The sequence below is a fragment of the Dryobates pubescens genome, chromosome 28 (genome assembly GCF_014839835.1).
Source record: "Dryobates pubescens isolate bDryPub1 chromosome 28, bDryPub1.pri, whole genome shotgun sequence".
NCBI lineage: Eukaryota > Metazoa > Chordata > Aves > Piciformes > Picidae > Dryobates > Dryobates pubescens.
Genome location: NC_071639.1, coordinates 7813832 through 7832286, shown reverse-complemented (window position 1 = coordinate 7832286; position 18455 = coordinate 7813832). Strand labels below are relative to the sequence as shown.

The following is an 18455-nucleotide window of genomic DNA, read 5'->3' as shown; positions in this document are numbered from 1 at the left end:
TGTCTAGAGCTGCCCACCACGACTAGCGTCTCTACTGACAACCAGCCTGCTGCTCTGCCACTTTCCTCTTGAATTTGTACTTCAAGAGGTAATAGCTGGTGACAGAAGGTCTACACTAAGGATTCAGCTGTAAACTGAAAACTGTAAAATAACCAAATTGGTTTCCTGTGCCATTAGTACTATGTAGTTTGAGGGAAGTAAGAATACAATTAGTGTCTCTTACAAAGGCAGTCTGTAACTGTGTATGAACCTTTTAGACTTGCATAAAGTCCCCATAAATAAAAGCCTGCAATGCAACAAAATACTATTGCTAGGAGTCTTGGCATTCAATAGATTTAAACTCACAGGTCTGCAGTTTGAGATGGAGACTTAAACTGATCTGGGTAACTTCTCAGGATTGTTCAGAGATTCTGACTTTTGAGAAATTAATTTGGATCAAAATATTTGCCTTATTTATTTATTTTAGATTATTTTGAATCAGACTAATTTATCTGAGCTCCAGGCAAAACATAGTAGGCTCATCTTCATCACAGCAAATGCAACAGGAGAATCAGTGTTCTGGTCAATGAGATTTAATACTAGTTCCAAAGTTAATTACTAGTGAGGAATGAAAACACTGGGATTAATTTGACTTATTTCTGTTGTAAATAGAAGAAGGGAGATTCTTGAGAAATGGATCTCTGTGTCTGGCAAATACTAGGGTAAGAGAAAAATTTTGGGAAAGTTTATTTTGGTAGATGAATTACCTACAATGTTGCTCGAGGTGCTGTGTGTATACTGGGTTAGGTGGTCTTCATGTGGGCATACACACTGCAAGTGTCTCCTTCACTGGCAGGAGCCTCTCAGACTTCTGCTTGCAAAGAAAAGAAAGGAAAAAAAAAATCACTTAATGGTATATGCATAAAGTCTGATGTATGTACAAATTTTATCAATCAGTTCCCAAAGTGCTTGAAAACTAAACAAAACTGGATTAGTAAAATCAGTAATCCCAGTGTCTTACAAACAGTAACCTAAGGGGTTTCATGGCAGTTCATAAATCTCAGCTGATAACTGAGGAATAATAGCACCAGCAAATTACTTTTCAAACCAAGCAGTTTCTGTTGTTCTTTATCTTCAGCTGGCATTCAGTAACTGAGCAATCACTCACATCACAGAGGCTGTTTTGTCAGGTGTCAGTGCAGCTATTTGTTTATGTCGCCTATGCAAATGCAGTTGACACTTGGGTTTCCTTCAACACATGGAGCTACACCACCAGAATAGAAAGACCTAAGTTAATTTCTCTTTGCATTTTATCACCAGCCCTCCAAAATCTTTTGGTAACTAAAGATTTAGGTATTTCTGGAACAGCACAAGCCTTCCTCGTGGTTTGACCAAGTTATTTTTGCTGGCTAATGCCAGTTATGAAGTCTGGGAAGTAGTTATTTTCCGAGCAAAAGAAGTTATTTTTGTGATACAGAATTTTTAATTCGATGTTATATTGGTGGGTTCTTTTAATAGAGCACTTCAAATGCCTTTGTGTGTCATCCCAGCCCACCCGTCCAAGGGCACAGTGCTAGTTTGTTAGTCTGTTGCTCTGTCTTCTGCCTGCAGTGGATTTCTATCTTCAGATCTGCGGGCACTTAAAAGCCAGGGTAGCAAAAATCTGGGAACTCCAGGTTTTGTGGGAAAATACAAACCGGGCATGCATCCCTGAGGCCTCTCTGCTTTGGCCACCGCAGGGGCACCGCAGCGGTTTGTGGGGGCCTTGCTACTCCCACGTCCTATATCGGCGCTGCACAACGCCAGAGCCAGCATGTGAGGGTGAAACACTGCTCGATGAAGACACCTCGAGAGGCCTGGGTGCCCCTCTGGCGTTCGGATTTCTCCTCACCTCGAACACCAGCGCCAAGGAAAGCAAGGCACGGGGTTACACGAGAGTCTCTTCAGATGAGCCGCCGGAGCAGCCTTGGCGCCCGGCCGCGAACGCGCGAGGAGGCTCGGATCTGAGCAGGTGCCAGCGACGATCACCCTATATTCCACGCCCCCTCCTGTCGCTGTCGCTGTCGCTGCCGCTGCCGCCCCGCCCTTCCCGCCCCACCACGGACTGAGTCACCACCAGCGACTGCCGCCAGGGGGCGCGGCCGCGGCCCCGCCCCCGAGGCCCGCCCACCCGCGGGGCGAAGATCGGGCACGCCCCGTGCTGGTCACATCCCGCCTCCGCTCTTCGCCCCACCCTGTCCCCTCCCTCAGGGTCACGTCATTTGGTCTCCGCGGACGGAAGTGACGACAGCCTGCCTGGCGGCCAATCGTCGCCTTGCATGTGGCGAGGTGAGAGGTAAAAGATCAGGAGGGGCGGCAGGAAGATGGCTGTGCTTGCGGAGGTTGCCGGGCGGGAGATGCGGACTCAGTGAAGGGATGGCGGCGTTGACGACGAGACGGGCGGCGCGCTGTGGTTGAGGCACCCCCCCGGCCCGCTCCGCACGGCGGCTCTCGCGGCACTGCCCCGCTCGCTCCTGTCGGTTGGCGGCAGCGGCGGCGTCGCCGCCCCGCACCGCGCGCGCCCTCCATGAGCGGGGCGGGCGGGCTGGCGTGGCGCGCGCTGCACGCCTTGCTGCGTGCCCTGCTCTTCGTGCAGCGCGTGCTGCTCGCCTGCCTGCGCGGCCGCGGCGTCCCCGGGCCCCACGCCTGGCTCTGGCGCCGCGCCGCCTCCGCCGCCGCCTCTTGCGCCCTCCTGGCGCCCGCTGCCGGGGCTTTCGCCTTCCGCACGGTGGGAGTGGCGCGGCGGCGGCGGCCCGGGGCCGCGGCGCAAGTACGGCAGCGGTGGCGCTTGGACGGGCGGACCCTGCAGAAGCTGCCGGTGCACATGGGGCTGGTGGTGACCGATGAGGAGCCGAGCTACGCGGACATGGCCAGTCTGGTGGTGTGGTGCATGGCAGTGGGCATCTCTTATGTCAGCGTCTACGACCATAATGGTGAGCGGGGCGGAGGGACGAGGTGGGGGGTGGAGGTGCCCCGAGTACCGGCGCGGGCGGTGGCCCCCTTGGGCAGCGCCTTCTGGCAGCCGGCGCTGCTGGGAGGCTTTTCTCTGCCGGGGTCTTCCCGAACCGGGTGCCAGCCCCGCTGTTGGCAGCTCCCTTACCTTCCGCTGGAGCCAAGGTAAGGGCTTTGCGGCCTCTGCGGCGCCAGGCCTTGGTAAGCCTGGGGAACGTCCCAAGTGCCCTCCTGCCCTGGCTCCTGTGTCGGGGTGACCCGCTCCTGCTGGTTCATTGGCATAGGGGAAAGTGGTGTGGCCTGTCTAGAGCCTTGTCCCGACCCCTGCGCTGGTAGGAACAGCTGACATCAGACCCACGGCTGGTGGTGAAGAGCAGCTTTAGGCTGCCTGCTCTTAGGAGTTATGTCTGAACTTCCTGAACTGGGTGAATGAGTCTAGCCACCAATTTCCATGCACTTCCTCATTTGAAGAGGTAGGATGGAAAAGTAGTTAGCCTGTGTGCTGTTAGTGTTATAAACTACACTGTATAGTCTGCATCTGGTATAAGGATTGGTGCTACTTGACATTTGAGTTAACTCTGAGCCAGTGCTTGTGCAAACTTCAGTGTTTTTTCATATCTGCTATGATTTTATTTGTTGCTGGCTCTTGGGTGTGAGTCTGAACTCTCACTTCCACATACATGGAACTAATCTGTCTTCCATGTACCCATGCTTTCCTGCTGAGGAGTCGAAAGATATTCTTAGGTGAAGCTTTCTACTTGGCTGTTGAGAGATGATGTCTGAGACTAGACAAGAGGTGTTCGAGAAAGGATTGGACGTGGCACTTGGAGCCATGGTTTAGTTGTCATGAGGTGTTAGGTATTAGGTAATAGATCGGACTTGATGATCTCTGAGGTCTTTTCCAACCTGGTTGATTCTGCAATTCTAAGCTATCAATTCAGAAGGGTTAATAGTACATGAGATGGACTGTGCTCTACTGCTGCTCTCTCCAGAGGAGGAAGCTTCATGCTTTCATGCTTAAGATAGCTTTGCTTATGCCATCAGTGGTGAGATTGTCGGAGACCAGTGGTGTGCTGTTTGAGTTGTTGAGCAACTTGTGATAGCTGTCTAGGTATGTCATGTGAATGTAACTCTGATTTATGCCAGGTCAGAGGTACAGAATCACAGTGTGATTCAGAATCACACTGTCATTCTGTAACTCTTGAGATTTATGCCAGGTCTGAGGTACAGGCTGTAATAGTTGTCTTCTAACAGCCTTTCAGGGGAAAACTTGACAGTACATCCTGTATAACTACATGGAATCTATTGTCAAGTGTGCAATAGTGTCTGAGGTGTGCAGGCTTTTTCCTGAGCATAGGCATTTGTGATTTTTTTTTTTAGCTTTAGTTTTTTCTAAACCCACTGCCATTAATAGTTCTATTTCCTGTCTAATTTCATGTGTGGTACAAGACTCAAATGCCTTGACTTTCACTAAATTCTCTAAGCTCTTTTTAAGTCCCTGGGCTTAATACCAGTCACTTAGCAGTTTAAACTGGCCATCTGTGCAGGGCTGGTGTGGAACTTGGTTGTGTTTCTGTGGGAGAACACTTCCTCATTTGAAAGTCAAGGAATGGTATAAAATGCTTGCATAAGAGCTCAAGGGCACAGGGAAAGGACAGCACCTTCAGAGAAGTCATTTATGTTGATATTTTTCTACTCTCAGCTTGGAAAGCATTCAACCAGGTTAGATGCTGCAGGGCAGCAAATGTTAGTACCAAGCAAGAGTGAGTTTCCCTCAGCCTGAAGAGACATTTTACTGTACAGAATCTGTCAAACAAGCTAGCTGCAGTATTGCTTAATATGCTATGTATGTATGCTTAGTTCCTTTTTAGATTTGTGCATTGTGCTGCACAAGTTACGTGCATGAGAACTGAACTAAGGAGCAGATCCAGCTAAGAGGCGTGTTCCTCGGTTTTCTTGGTCATTATGCAACTATTCAACACTGAGGAAGAAGACATCAGCCAATGCTTTAGGTAGCCACTGTCTGAGATCCTCTCTCACAGGGAGAAGCCAGTGGTACTGTAGAGTTTGATGCCTTCATTGTGGAGAAGCTACTTTGGCTTCTTCAGCACATGGTGAGATTCAGTCAGATGTAAGGTTGTAAATATGATGATCAGAAATGGCAAGCCTATGTCCTCTGAAGGGCAGTGTAGCTGAGGTAATCTTGTAGAACAATTGTCTTTGTTAGGGGTTCACAAAAAAGTATCTTGGAAATTCTTTGCTGCTTTTGCCATGTATTGCTACATTCATGCTGAAGCTGCATGTTAAGAGGTCTTCTTAACACCTTTGAAATCTGAAAATACAGCTAAGATCTTGTGACTTCAGCCAGGACTGTTTTCAGGAGGTCATTTTTCTGTTAGCCCTTTCATACCAGAACATGCTGGTTTAGTTGCCAGCTTGAATTCCACTTTGTTGGAACATGACTGAAGAAGGCAAATCAATGCAGAGCAAGTAAAACATTTTAAAGAAAGCATTAAAAATCAGCTCTAGAAGTCTAGCAAAGGCCAGTGAAGTGAATTGCCTGCCATTACACATGTGTACTCTTCATGGGTTCTCTGGGATAACAGCCACAGCTGCTTTCTGCACAGCATCTTGTCAACTAAGCCTTCTAAACTCACTGTGGAGAGCGAGCAAGAACTCATTCATACAACTTGAGTGTGCTTACTTCTGGTAGTAGCAGAGTCATTGCCTTTCCTTTGTTGCTAAGCTCCTTACAGTGTCTGGATTGAGCATGCAGCATTTCCAGAGACTTGTTAAGCAGGATGTTGCTAAATCCTGTTCTGAATAATGGTGATGTCTGGAACCTCAGCAGTAACACCAGTATAGTGGAAGCGAATAGAGTCAGGTACAGGTTGCTTGTACTGCTATCAGTAGATGAGCCTTAATTATGCTGTGCACTTGTTTTCATCTTCTCAGGTGATGAGGCTTAGTTTTTCTTTGAGTTGCTTCAGTAAGTTTCTATGCTCACACAAATGTATCAACTATTTGCTTATCAGAGAGATGTTGTTCCCACTGATGCTAGCAGCGGTGAAGGAGGAAACAGAAGTGCTCTGAATCTCTTAGGTACAGTGGAGTATACTTCACTTTGTTTCACTTTTCCTTCATTTTTTTTATTTGTAGTACTGAGATTCTTTTGATTGCATCAGGAAGCTGATTGCAAGAGTGGTCTTCCATGGTTGTGTTTTCTGTCAGCTTTTTGTAGAAGGCTTGAATTAACTTGTCCTTAATTGCCCTTTCTGTAGGAAGAGATGGAAGCATGAAGAAGTTCTTCAATTAAGAAGTGCCAGATAAGCTGTTTGTAGCAGTGAATTTCTGTCTCTTTAACCAAAGTACTGAATAGAAGGCTGTTTCTGTATTCTTTGGTGTCTAAGTAGCTGCATCCTGGCTGACACTATTAAGAGCAGCTGCACCAGTAACTGTAAGGGCAGCTTGGCTGGAGTTGTGCTGATTCTCATGGGCAGTTAGAGAGTCCAATGTGTTGGCTGTTACTTGTGGAACATAATCAGGTAATTGGCTGTCTTCTCTGAATCCATGAGGATCAGTGTGCCAGAAGAGTGGGGTGAAAGTGAAGTCTTTGCAGAATGTGAGAAGACCATAATGCAAGTAACACTTTTTTACTGTAACAAATACATGGTGCTCTGAGTTGAAGTGCCCACAACTGTGATTTTTTCCATCCCTCCCCAGAAGGCTTGGAGGCCTACAGTGGGCATGTTGCTGCTGCTTCTCATGTGTTGGGGCCCTTTTCATTCCCCTAATTTTCATTAATGTGGAGCAGAACAAAGCCATAATAACTTCAGTGCTGCTGTGTGCACCTTGGTGGTAAATCCGAATAGACAAAAATGTTAGGTTTTTGATCAAGGATTTACTTCTCTGGACTTCTGTATTGCCAATCCTATTATGTGGTAGAAATCCAGGCATGCTGGCAGCCATTGTGCAATTCTATAGGAGCAGTTAGAGTATCTTCTTGGGAGTGGAAACCTTTGGCTGGTGCTGCATACTTAAATGTTCTTCTGTTACTTTGCCACTCAGAGCTCTCAGGTGTTACTGCTGTGCCTCAATGAAGCTTTCCTGAAAGGAACAAGTCTAGAGGGCTTTCTAGGAACTTGCTGAATCTTAGCATTTTGAGTACTTTGGGCTTCTGAATAGGTGCTTCAGGTTGAAGGTTTCTTAAAGCCCAGAGCATGATGTATTCAGAACTCTTCACCTGGGCTTAGTTTCCCGGTACCCTGCTTTAATTCTGGCTGCTTTTCTCTTAACACTCTTGGAAGTGGTGCAATGCTGCAGTAAGCAAAATAAATGATTTAATTAGCCCTAAACATAGTCTCTTCCAAATTACTTGGTGCTTTAGCTGATGAATCTGTCAAAACATTGTAGATGTTCAGTGTGTTCACTGGAGGATATAAAAGCCTTGTGGTGCTGTCTCCACTGAACACTTGTGAGATACCTGCACCACGTGGCATCTGCAGTGAAACTTCAGGCTCAACAATTGTGTTGTTGAGTTAGGAAGAGCTGTCAGGCCACTTCTATTAAAAGGGTAAAGGTAATCTTGGAGCTGGATAATAGAGTAGTATCTCTCCTCTCGATTGCTGATGAGCTCTTGTTCTGGTACAGAATGTTCCTCCCACAGTTGCCCTTAGAGGAACTACCTGTGAGGTTTGAAGTTCTAACTTGAATTCTTCCTGTTTGCCGAACACTAGCTCAAGTGGCTTTCATGTGGGTGAAACCTAAGTGACTTCAGTCACTTTCAACCTTGGACTGTATCTTTTCTAGGCCCTTCGAATGGTCTAGCCTTAGATCTAGTAGGACTGGTGATCAACAGCGTGTCTGCAGCATGTGTTGTGATCAAGATTTACCTCTACCAACAGCTCACACATACTTGATTGTTCAAAAAAACCCAGCAAACCCAAAACCTCCCTCTAAAAACTCAACCAATCAAGAAAACCCCACAAAACCAAATAAAACCCCCAAACTCAACCCTCCAAAACCCCCTGAAGCTTTATGCCCTTTTGCTTTGGGAATTGTAGTGCTTAAGTATGCATAATTCCTAAACCACTTAATTTGCTTCAATATGCACACTTGCACAGGCTGCAGAGTTCTGACTGAGCAGCACTTCTTGGGTTTTTGAAAACAAATTTGCTAATGAGGAATAATAGTGACAGTTTCATGTGTGTTCCATATTAGAAACAGTAGTAGGGCTGAAATTTCCCCCAATTAACAGGGACCAGCTGTTGTATTGCTAACATTTGTTAGACCTCTTGTCAAACATTACCTTCCTATAGTGTTAAAATCATTATGTACTTGCTTTCAACTTATGTGGAAGACTATGGACAAAAGTGGAAGAGATGATCAAATCAAGACTGAAGTCTTGGTGCCTGTGAGCACTCAAATTCCTTTAGTGAGTTGATCTACTCATGTGCTCTTGTGGAATATCATGTGTAGATGAGCAACAGCACCCTCCAGAATTAGCTTGGATATGTTCAAAGTTCATAGAGTGCACCTTGCAGACAGAAGGCATTTGAAGGTTCTGTAAGGGAGGGGAGTGTTTCTCTGAACCACAGCCTGGTAAAGTAATTCTTGAAGTCAAAGGTGAATGTGGCCCGTGTGCATTGTCTCTGGCAGGACATACATTGGGAGTCTCTTGTGCACTGAGTGAGACAGAACACTCTGGCTTTTAATTAGAAATAGTTGTGCTGTGTCTCTTGAGAGCTGGAATTTGCTTTAGAGCAGGAGCTCAAGTATGTTTGAGCTTTTTTCCAGTTTCCTGCAATCAAAATTACCATTGACATGTAAATGTAAAAAGCCCTTGGGGACTGCATTGACTTCTTGGAATATACAGCTTGTGAAATCCTGTCATTAGGAAATCCAGGGCATTGGCCATGGCATCAGTTGCTGTGGCCTAATAGACTGATTTTTGTCTTCTGCCTCTTGCTCTGTGCTGTCTAGCTTTATTGGCCTGGAGCCTTAGTGGCAGTAAGCAATAGCAGATTTAAACTGCAAGTCTACAGCAACATGGACATTGAGGGTGTGAGTCTGTGAGACTTGGTGGTCCCATGCTGGTAGGATATTGCTGTCTCAAACTATTGCTAGCCTGTTAAGTCCAATGAAATAAGTCATAAAGTGTCCCTTATGCATCTTGAAATCAAAACCAGGCTGAGTGAAAGAGGATGTCAAGCACATGAGAGTTGTTTCCAAGGTCACTGAAATGAGTCATGTGCAGCAGCATTTGCTTGGGATCCTGATCTTACTTGTGAACTCCAGTTTGGAACTGGTGCTGACTACCTGGCTATTTTTCATCCTGCCTAGTGTCAGATTTGGTTTGTAGCACTCTTTGTAGGAATTGGCTGACAATGCAACTTTTTTCTTGTAAGGTATTTTCAAGAGGAATAACTCAAGATTGATGGATGAAATTTTAAAGCAGCAGCAAGAACTCTTAGGACTGGATTGCTCCAAGTACAATGTGGAGTTTGCAAATCGAGACAAAGCTGATGAAGGTAAGGTGAACTGTGAGGGGAGTATGGTGTGGCTAAATATATGTGCATAAATCATAACTCTGCTTTTACTGTACACATTCCTGTGTGCAATGACCTTGTATTGAGTATCAGGACACGTGTGACCATCCTGGAGTAGTGTTAAGCTTGTGCTGTGCATGTTTGCTGTTAAGTGAGGTACTGCTTTCTCTTTCCCATAATGACCATTACTGGGCAGTCTGATCTTCCCTTTAGCATGACTGGTGTGCTGTGACTCCTTTAGTACATCAGTGTAGCTCCACTGCTCTCTCTGAGATAAATCCCTTTGAGGGAGTTGAAACAGCACTGGAGGAAGTGTAAGGGAACTGATGTCAAGTTAATGGTGTGGATGCTTCCACCTTCCCAAATTTATACCTCACAGTAGGGAGGAAGAAGGCAGAGTGGAAACTGATGGTTGCCATGGTGATATATGACACCAGGAAATGCTCTGATAGCAGCTCTTGCATGTAGAAGTGAAAACCAGGAATGTGTTGCAAGGTTTACTACTTGTAGATATGCTGACTAACACAAATGCAGTAAATTGCAAGAGTGTACTTAAGCTGTGGAGGGATAGATTGATGCTTACAGTTCTAACTACTACTCAATATTTAAATAGGCCTCAAAAATCACAACCAAAACTAACCCTTTTGTATTAAGACAATCATAATACATAGCTCAAAGACTTGAGAGAAGACTGCACTTCAGTCTGTAGTACATTTACCTGCATTTAAAATACTGCTGAGTTGTATCCTCTACAAGAGCTGATAGGATGATGGTATCTTCTGTGCCATTTTTCCAGTGTAAAGTCCAATGCTGTAGTATAAACTTGCATTCTAAGCAATTTTAAGGTTCTGGAATTGAAGTGGAAACACCCAACTTTCATGTTGGTTCTCTTTTATTCCTGTGAAGATTGAAATAACCAGCAGAAAATGGGGTTAATGTCTTAAACTCTAGTATGCTTAGCTGTACTGCTTAAACTGGGACATTGATGTCCAGACCAAATGGATACTGAAAGTCTGCTCAGACTTGCTGATGGAAAGGAGGGTACATTTAAATCTCAGGAACCCTTCTTTCCTGGAAATTAGGGAAAGCAGAGGTTTTCTGCTCCCTTCAGAATTTTCCATTCTTATTTAGAAGGCTCCATGGTCAGATCAGACACTTTGAACAATGTGACATCTCCCCAGTTTGTAATATTAAACTGCAATTTGTCATGTCTGAGAAGCCAAATGGCATGTCTTCCACTTAGGAATAATGTTAGAGAAATAGCCTTTGACATAGGACATGCACAAATCAGTATCAAGGAGCAGTTACTTTGATTGTGGTGGCTTTGGATAGACTGGGATTTTTTTAGGTGTTCTTACAACTCTCCTGAGAGTGTTCTTGTGGTCCTTTGCAATCAGGTTTTGCAGTTTTAAGAAACACTGTTTTGAAGTGTCTGGTTATAACAGTCTGTGTCCACACAAGTGTTTAACTTGGGCTCTGCAAGCTGGCTTTAGTACATTATCTGCAGCTTTCAGCTTCAGTGGTGAGGTAACCAAGAGGTAAACTTACTACAACTAACTAATGGTTCAAGTCATGTAGTGGAAGAGCCTTACCTCATAATAGTGTAGACAGTAGGATTGTTGTGAAATGTCCTCTTAAGTCACAGACACAGAGTAATGGCTGGATTTTGATATGATTCTCCCTCCTCGCTTGTGTAGCAATCTTACTAATATTGCAACTCTTGCATCAGTGTTGAAGTTCTGCTGGAAGATCCTCTGATCTTATTCAGGGAGGGCCCCAGCTTAATCATTGTCACATGGATGTCCCCAGTAGCTGGTAAAGCACCTTCCCCTTTCAAGGCAGGAGTTACAGATTTTCCTTCCTGAGCTGCATCTTTCCGCATTGCTTCCTCCACCTCTTTGGGTGCCTGCCTCTCACTGCAGTGCCTGACAGAACCCTGGATGACTGTTTAAAGACTGACATTCATTAAACCACTTTTCACAAGGCTTGTCAAAGTAGTTGCCTTAAACTTGCATTTGGCAATACAGCAAATCCAAAAAGCCTGTTACCCACCTGTGTGAGAGATGGATGAGGTGTGACTAACTGTGTAAGATGCAAAGTAAGCTGCAAGTTACTCAGTCATATCCAATGAATGTCTAAAGCACTTTCAAGCCAGCTGTATTTCTGTTGCTTTTAAACTGTGTTTTGTACTTTCAGTTTTAAATTGCCAATCTACATTGAAGGTGCTGTCTCCAGAAGATGGGAAAGCAGACATAGTAAAAGCTGCTCAGAACTTTTGTCAGTTAGTAGCACAGCAGCAAAGAAGATACACAGACCTGGATGTGAATGTGTTAGACAGCTTATTAAGTAGTAAGTATTACATGGTCTCTGAGAAGGGAGGGGAAGATTACTCTGTTCTAATGGGTTTGGTTTCTAGTATGTTGCTTAGAATGCATGTGTCTTGATGCTTGGTCTATCAGGGTAAGCTGTGATTATTGCTTTCAGGCTTCTGCTAAAAAAATCTTACTGGTTTATTCCCTTTTGAGCTTTTTATTTAAGGAGAAAAGGAAAACCTTAAGCTAAGCTGAGGACTTGGCTTTTCAGACCATGCAGCCTCTGTGTAATGTTCTGTGATGAACTTTGTAAAAAGTAGTCCTGGGATCACCTGAAACAAGGCTTAAGTTAACTTCTTGCAGGTTAGCATGCTGCAAAGCTGGATATGAGTAGGTGGTCTTCTCCAGCTCTAGTTAGTGACTAAAGCTGTTACTGCTGCCTAGCTAGCACCCTGAGTGCATGTGATGGAACAATCGTTGATCTGCTGCTGTATAACCCACACTGTCTTCTCTTCATTACTGTCATGGATTACTGACTCTGCACTGAGGTGCACTGCCATGTGCAGTGGCCATGAAAAGGGCAGGGCTCCTCTCCTCACATCTGGGAGAGACAGTTTAGAGCAAGCCTCCACTTCACCTGTGGTGCAATGGAGCTGGAACAGTTGCTCAGCTTTCCTAGGTGATCTATGCATGAGAACTGCAGCAGTAATTAGCTCGACAGCATTCAGGTTTCATATTGCACACTTCAGCTTGGATGTCTGCAGGCAATTTATGGTTCCCATTAACTGGACTTTAGAGTGATTTTTAAGTGGGTGGTCAGCTGAATTGCTCTGCAGACTGACTGCTGGCAGTTTGGATGCTTTGATCTTAATTTCAAACTGAATTCTATACCCTGTTGTCAGCCTGCTGCATGATAGCTTCCCACTGAAGGAATTACTAAGCCTGAGGAGGTTGCTTGGACATCTGTCCTGTAACACCTCAAAGGCAATTTAAGGAAATGGCTTCTTTAAAACAGCTGCTCATTTTGTGAGGAACTGGTAACATTTGATACCTAGGTGTGTATTTTGGCCAGTGATGGTTAAATGGAGCTTCACAAACAAGTGAGATCTTCTGTCTGTGCATTTAAGTGTCTGAATAAGTTAAAAGTACTAGGTCCAGTCTTAGACTGAGCAGATTTATTGTTCAAGTTATGCATTCCAGCTGAGCACAGGAAGAGGAATCTCAGACTTATCTGTCAAGATTTTAATGGCTTGCTTAATCTGTGGCTAATAACCAAGGATAGTGCCTGTAATTAGTCACTATTAATTTGTTTGGCTTTCAAGTTTAGGATAGTTGGAGGTGAAGACTCAGCAGCTTTTGTGAAAGTACTAAGTTGCAGGCAAATACAGTTTCTGTGCATCCTTAATGAAAAGGTAGTGAGTATCAACACCTGTGAGTTGCTGATCTATGTTGAGTGAGTTCTGGAAACCACTGCTTGAGTAGCTGTATTTTTAGGGCTTGTCTTTGTAGTGACTTCTGTAAGTTTCCAGGGTTTTACATTTTGACTTAAATAATTGATTATGTAGTTCTTAAACTTCCTGGGTTTACTTATATGCAATCTTGTCCCAAAATGGTATGGTTCTAGCTTGTTGTGTAGCTTTTCTTGTTCTTAATCCCTTCATGCTCTAAGTTTTCTTCAATATAAGAATATTTTCTTTTGAGCTAACCAGTTTTGGTTTCAGAAGAGTAGATACCAGCTGCATTATAATGTTATCTCTACTTACCATCTGCCTTCCCAGCAAAGGTGTTGACTATCAGTTAGGGCTGTTCAAGTTGCCCTACAAAATCTACATGGAGAAGGGAAAGGTAGTGCTGTCAGCCCTACAAATTCCTTCTTGCTCTCCTTGCAGAACTCCTGACCTAGAACAGGTGTTGCTAGATGGCTGTCCCTTGACAGGATGTCCTGTCCCATCTAAATCTTTTGGCCTCTCCGAGTCTACTCCCAGATGCTTCTATCTAATGTATGCTAAACTTGAAGGGTGCTAGCAGCTCACAGGGATCCTCCACATGTAAGGTATCTGTAGGATTGCTGTTTCAGTAGAGGAATGGGTGCAGTAGTGTTTTGCATAGGCTGTCCTGACAGTAATACTACACTGTACACTTTCATTTTCCTTCAGATGGGAACCAGAAGGAAATACTAGCATTAACTGGGCTCTCTGATGGTCTTTTCCTGTTTGAAAAGCCATTCCAGTGCTGAAGATGCTGCTGCTGAACTGGCCAGCTGAGGAGTACTCAGCTACTGAATCAGCTGATGAGTAAAGCTGTCCACTTCCTCCTGAGTCCCCACTTCTAAGTATTCACTGCTGCTCTGCAAAGCTCTCTCATACTAATGTACTAGCTGCTCAACACAAGTGGCTTTTGCTTTGTCATTTTTCCCCCCCCTTAACCTGGAGATAAGATTTGGACTCTGGCACAAGACACTCATATCTAAATACTTCAGAAATGCACATACTTGTGAAAATAGCTTCTTTACCTCTGGTAAAAGGATAGTGAGAAAAGAACGGAGAAATAACCCCTGAAATGAAGAGCAAATAGCAGTATTAAACTTCATCTCTTAAAGGCAGGCATTATGCAGTGTACTCTTGCAGTTAACATGTAGAATTGGTGGATGATGGAAGGGGTAACAAGCAATAGCATGCCATCATAATCTCCAACTGTAGCAAAGTAGGGTTATGACTGCTGGAATGCTTTTCAGATGAGCTAGGCAGGTGCATGAAGAACAGCTTACCTTTTTGGCTGTCCTTTGGGTTCTGTAATGGTTTTCATGTGTTGCTCTAATTGTTTCCCTGGAAAGCTGGACTAAGACTGCTCATTCTAAGCTCATTGCCTGTCTGCCAGTTTCAGCCTGGAGCAGCTCAGGCATGGCAGAAGTGTGTGGAAGGGAAACAGTGTCATTGGACCACTCACTGTCTTCAACCTCAGATATCAGTAGGATTCTCCCACTAGTGGAATGACAGTGGCTGGGGTTTTAAGGTATGGATCTTCACCAGGTGAAGTCCTTGGGTGTTACCCAGCCCAGGGAAGGATCATATTGTCCATTTTTAGAGTAGGGCAATATCCCCATCATGTTTCTCACTCATCTAACCAGAAAGCTGCTACCTGCAAGTGTGTCTGAAGTTTAATAGTAAGAGTTGTTGTTAAAATTGTCTAGCTTTGAGACAATTCATCTGTCAAGGTGTTTTTAACAGCTTATGTTCTTGATGGTCTGTGATACCAAGTTCTTATTCAGTGGAATCTCCCCAAGTGTTTGAGTATTTTTGTTAATAATCCTTTTACTCTACTCAGCTGCAACTCCACGTAGTTGAGTTAGGACTGTAGTAAGTATGGGGCAGGGTACAGCATGTTCTGTGCCACTAAGATCCAGTTTGCCAAGTCATAGCTAGAACAAGTCAGTCTAAGCAGCAGTGTTGAGGTTTGCTTTTATTCACAACAATAGTGTTCCTATCACTTCCTTACTGAGCTTTTTAAAGCTACCTGCTATAAACCAGCAGTCCAGCTGGGTCTCTGTGGGCTGCCTGAGCTGCTGCCTAGTTGGTCCTGGTCAGGTGGTGCAAGACCTCAGGTGGTGCAAAGCCTCATAGGCTTTTAATTGTTAATTTGTCTTCAGGTGTATCACTTGATTTAAAAACATGCATTTAATTGAAAAGCAGATCCTTTAGGCCTCAGAACTAAAACATCTTCTGGTGATTTTGATCCAAACCTGCTTTGACTTGTTCTTACAGGTACCAATGGATTTCCTGATCCTGATTTAGTCTTGAAGTTTGGTCCTGTGGACAGCACATTAGGATTCCTTCCATGGCACATCAGACTGACAGAGATCATGTGAGTTGCCTGTAAATATTGTGAAGCAAGTTAGAATAATGTTTAACTGACCAGGTCTTTGTGACCTGCCTTATAGAAATAGCCATGCAAAGAGATCTCTCTATATACAAAGGTGTTAGGGGATTGAACTGGGGGTATTCAAAATTGGTTGAATGAAACCTGTCAAACATTCCTAGCTGCTGCTGCTTCAGCTACAATTAGGCAGCAGGAAGCTTTACTCTTCAGGTTTAAGGAACAACTTCTGCCCCCTTGTAGTCTGTAGTCCAATCTCAGTTCTGTTGGTGCTCCTTATGTGAATTTTGAGTGGCTTACAGGTTTCTAACAGGAAAAGTGAAGGCTCTAAGAGGAGCAGGCTCTTGTAAAATGATCTTGCCCCTAGAGTACATTCCAGCTTGAGTTGTAACTGAGCTGGATGGAGCTGCTGTGTTGAACCTGAGAGCATTTATAGGGCAATTCAATGTCTGGGCAGACCTGTGCTTCTCCAGCTTCCTCACTAGTCTGGTTTAGGGGGTGACAAGATATTAACAGTTTAGTTACTAGAGCTGAGTGACAGTAACAGTGATAACTTTGCAAGGTTACTCAGACTAGCTTGCTTTAAGCAGTGATGTTCCTGACTGGCCATACCAATCATGTGGTGATGATAAAGGCTCATTTAAACTTTTTAACTCTTGTGTTCTCAGTTCTTTGCCTTCCCACCTGAACGTCAGCTACGAAGACTTTTTCTCTGCCCTCCATCACTATGCAGCCTGTGAGCAACGCTGGGGAAAGTGACTTCTGGCTGAGCACATGGAGTCAGGTTTTCTGTGGGAAGGAATTGATGTCTGTTTACAAGCACCTGTGACCCATAAGTCTGGTTCATAGTTCTTTCTTAATTTATCAACAAATTCAATAAAGTGTCTTACCTTTCTAGAGAGTCTGTGTGAATGAGTGAGAATCTATGGGGAGGGGGGAAATCACAGATTGCTTTCATGAAACAGACAGTTATTGCAAGCAAAGCTCTTCAAAGCTGAATTACCCTCACTTGTGTGTCCAGGTGAACAAAACATGCAAGAATTAATCCTTATGAAACCTCCAGGACAACACAAATAGGAGCTCCATGCCCTGAAGGTCCTTAAGTCCAAGGAATAACTCATGCTGGTTTGTTTCTTAATTGTTTGTGGTCCAGGCATTTCAGAGCTATATTCAGATGTTTACTATATAATGTGAATTCCAGAGGGGTCAGTTCTGCTAACTGAGAATAGTGACTGCTACTGTAATGATGAAGCCAGCAGTAAGTATCAAGCTCTAGATTGGATTGGATTTGATTCCTTAGAAAGAAATGGCAGCTTCTCTGGTAAGTGGATTAGGCAGTCAGTGTAGCACTACCCATCATCTCTTTTGATTTAAAGAGTAAACTCAATGTATTCCTGCAGCCCAAATGAAACTAGTCTGCACCAGGTCAGTTTTCCATAGGGATTAAGCATAAACAGTGCTGTATGTTGTTTGTATGCCTGTTTTCTCCATGAACTTCTCAAGGGGACAAGCTTGCTGAGACTCTGGCATCACTTGATGAACAATGTGAAAAGGGACTAGATCCACTTCCATGGCTAATAGGGCTTGCTTGTGCTTATGGCCCCCAACAGAGGAGTCTGCCTGAGCCTTTTGTTGGGGTTTCTATTTAACAGCACATTAGAAGTGTGAATGGGAGTCTACAGCAAGGAAATGAAAGGGAGCTGCCTTCCAGTATCTCAAAACAGATCACTAAATGGATGTATTAGTTAAGTGGTCATTCTGGAATGCCCTGCTTGAGTTACATTCCTGTACTTGATGGCAGAAGTTGGACAAAGCCATGTCTGTAGAGCTGTGTGACTGGAGACATTCATTCATCTTGCAGCCTCCTGCCCTGCAGGCTGTAGAACAATTCAGCACTTCATTCTGGAAGTGTTCCCTAGGTGTGTGTGGGGTTTTTTCCCTCCACCCTCAGTCTTCAAAATGAGTCTCTCCTTCAGGATAGGCATGTCCCTAGGAGGAAAACCAATTGCTTTGAAAAGGGAATTGCAATATTTTAAATGAAGGTCTGCCTCTTTGTGAAACTGTTTGACCTGTTACAGCTTGATGTGGTGTTTTAAAGCAGGTTGCATATAGTCTCAGCTGCAGGTTTTTTGGTCACAAAGATCAGATTGCAGCTATAGGTGAGAGCTGTAGTCTGTCTCACAAATGAGAAAGGGATATTTTTTAATCAGTTAAGTGATTTCTTTTCATGTAAAATAACAATCCATAGGCTCTGGAATGCTCAGAGTACAGTTGGCTGCCTTTTGCAGCCTGTTCTCTGCTGTTTGCCAGATGCTCTGTTGCAGAGAAGATGAGCAACCCTGCAATGTGTCCTGAGTTTGTTTTTTGTCTTTGCCATAGGAAAGTTTTCTGACTGAAAGTTCAGTTGCTCTTTTTGTGAGGACTGGATAGCCTGGTGGAGGGTATCTTGAGTATTGAAGTTTTATCTGTAATAAGAATTTTGTTCCCTTTACAATGTAAGGTTGTGTTTAAGTTACCATATGTAAGTGTTACTGTGTCACTGAAGCAGCTCTGGTGCTGGCAGTAAAGAGATAAAATGGGAAGAGTGTAGTTTAGTCCTCCAAAGTAATCTATTTTTGATATTTGTATCAAACTGCCAAAGAATACTTTTAAAACCTGAGCTCCCCTCAGTCCTCAAACTTCTGCATATCTCAACTAAAATGACTTGGTATGTTGGAGACAGATCCCAAGCACTTGGATGTGTCTGTGGAGG

General features: G+C 44.2%; 1 protein-coding gene across 1 annotated transcript; it reads left to right on the top strand.

Moving 5' to 3' along the window:
- The first annotated feature begins 2308 nt into the window (after window positions 1-2308).
- Window positions 2309-16963, top strand: NUS1 (NUS1 dehydrodolichyl diphosphate synthase subunit). Its single transcript, XM_054174070.1, has 5 exons — window positions 2309-2951; window positions 9378-9500; window positions 11715-11867; window positions 15592-15691; window positions 16372-16963. The coding sequence occupies exons 1-5, from the start codon at window positions 2546-2548 to the stop codon at window positions 16460-16462; spliced, it is 873 nt and encodes a 290-aa protein (XP_054030045.1). The 5' UTR covers window positions 2309-2545; the 3' UTR covers window positions 16463-16963.
- The last annotated feature ends 1492 nt before the right edge of the window (window positions 16964-18455 follow it).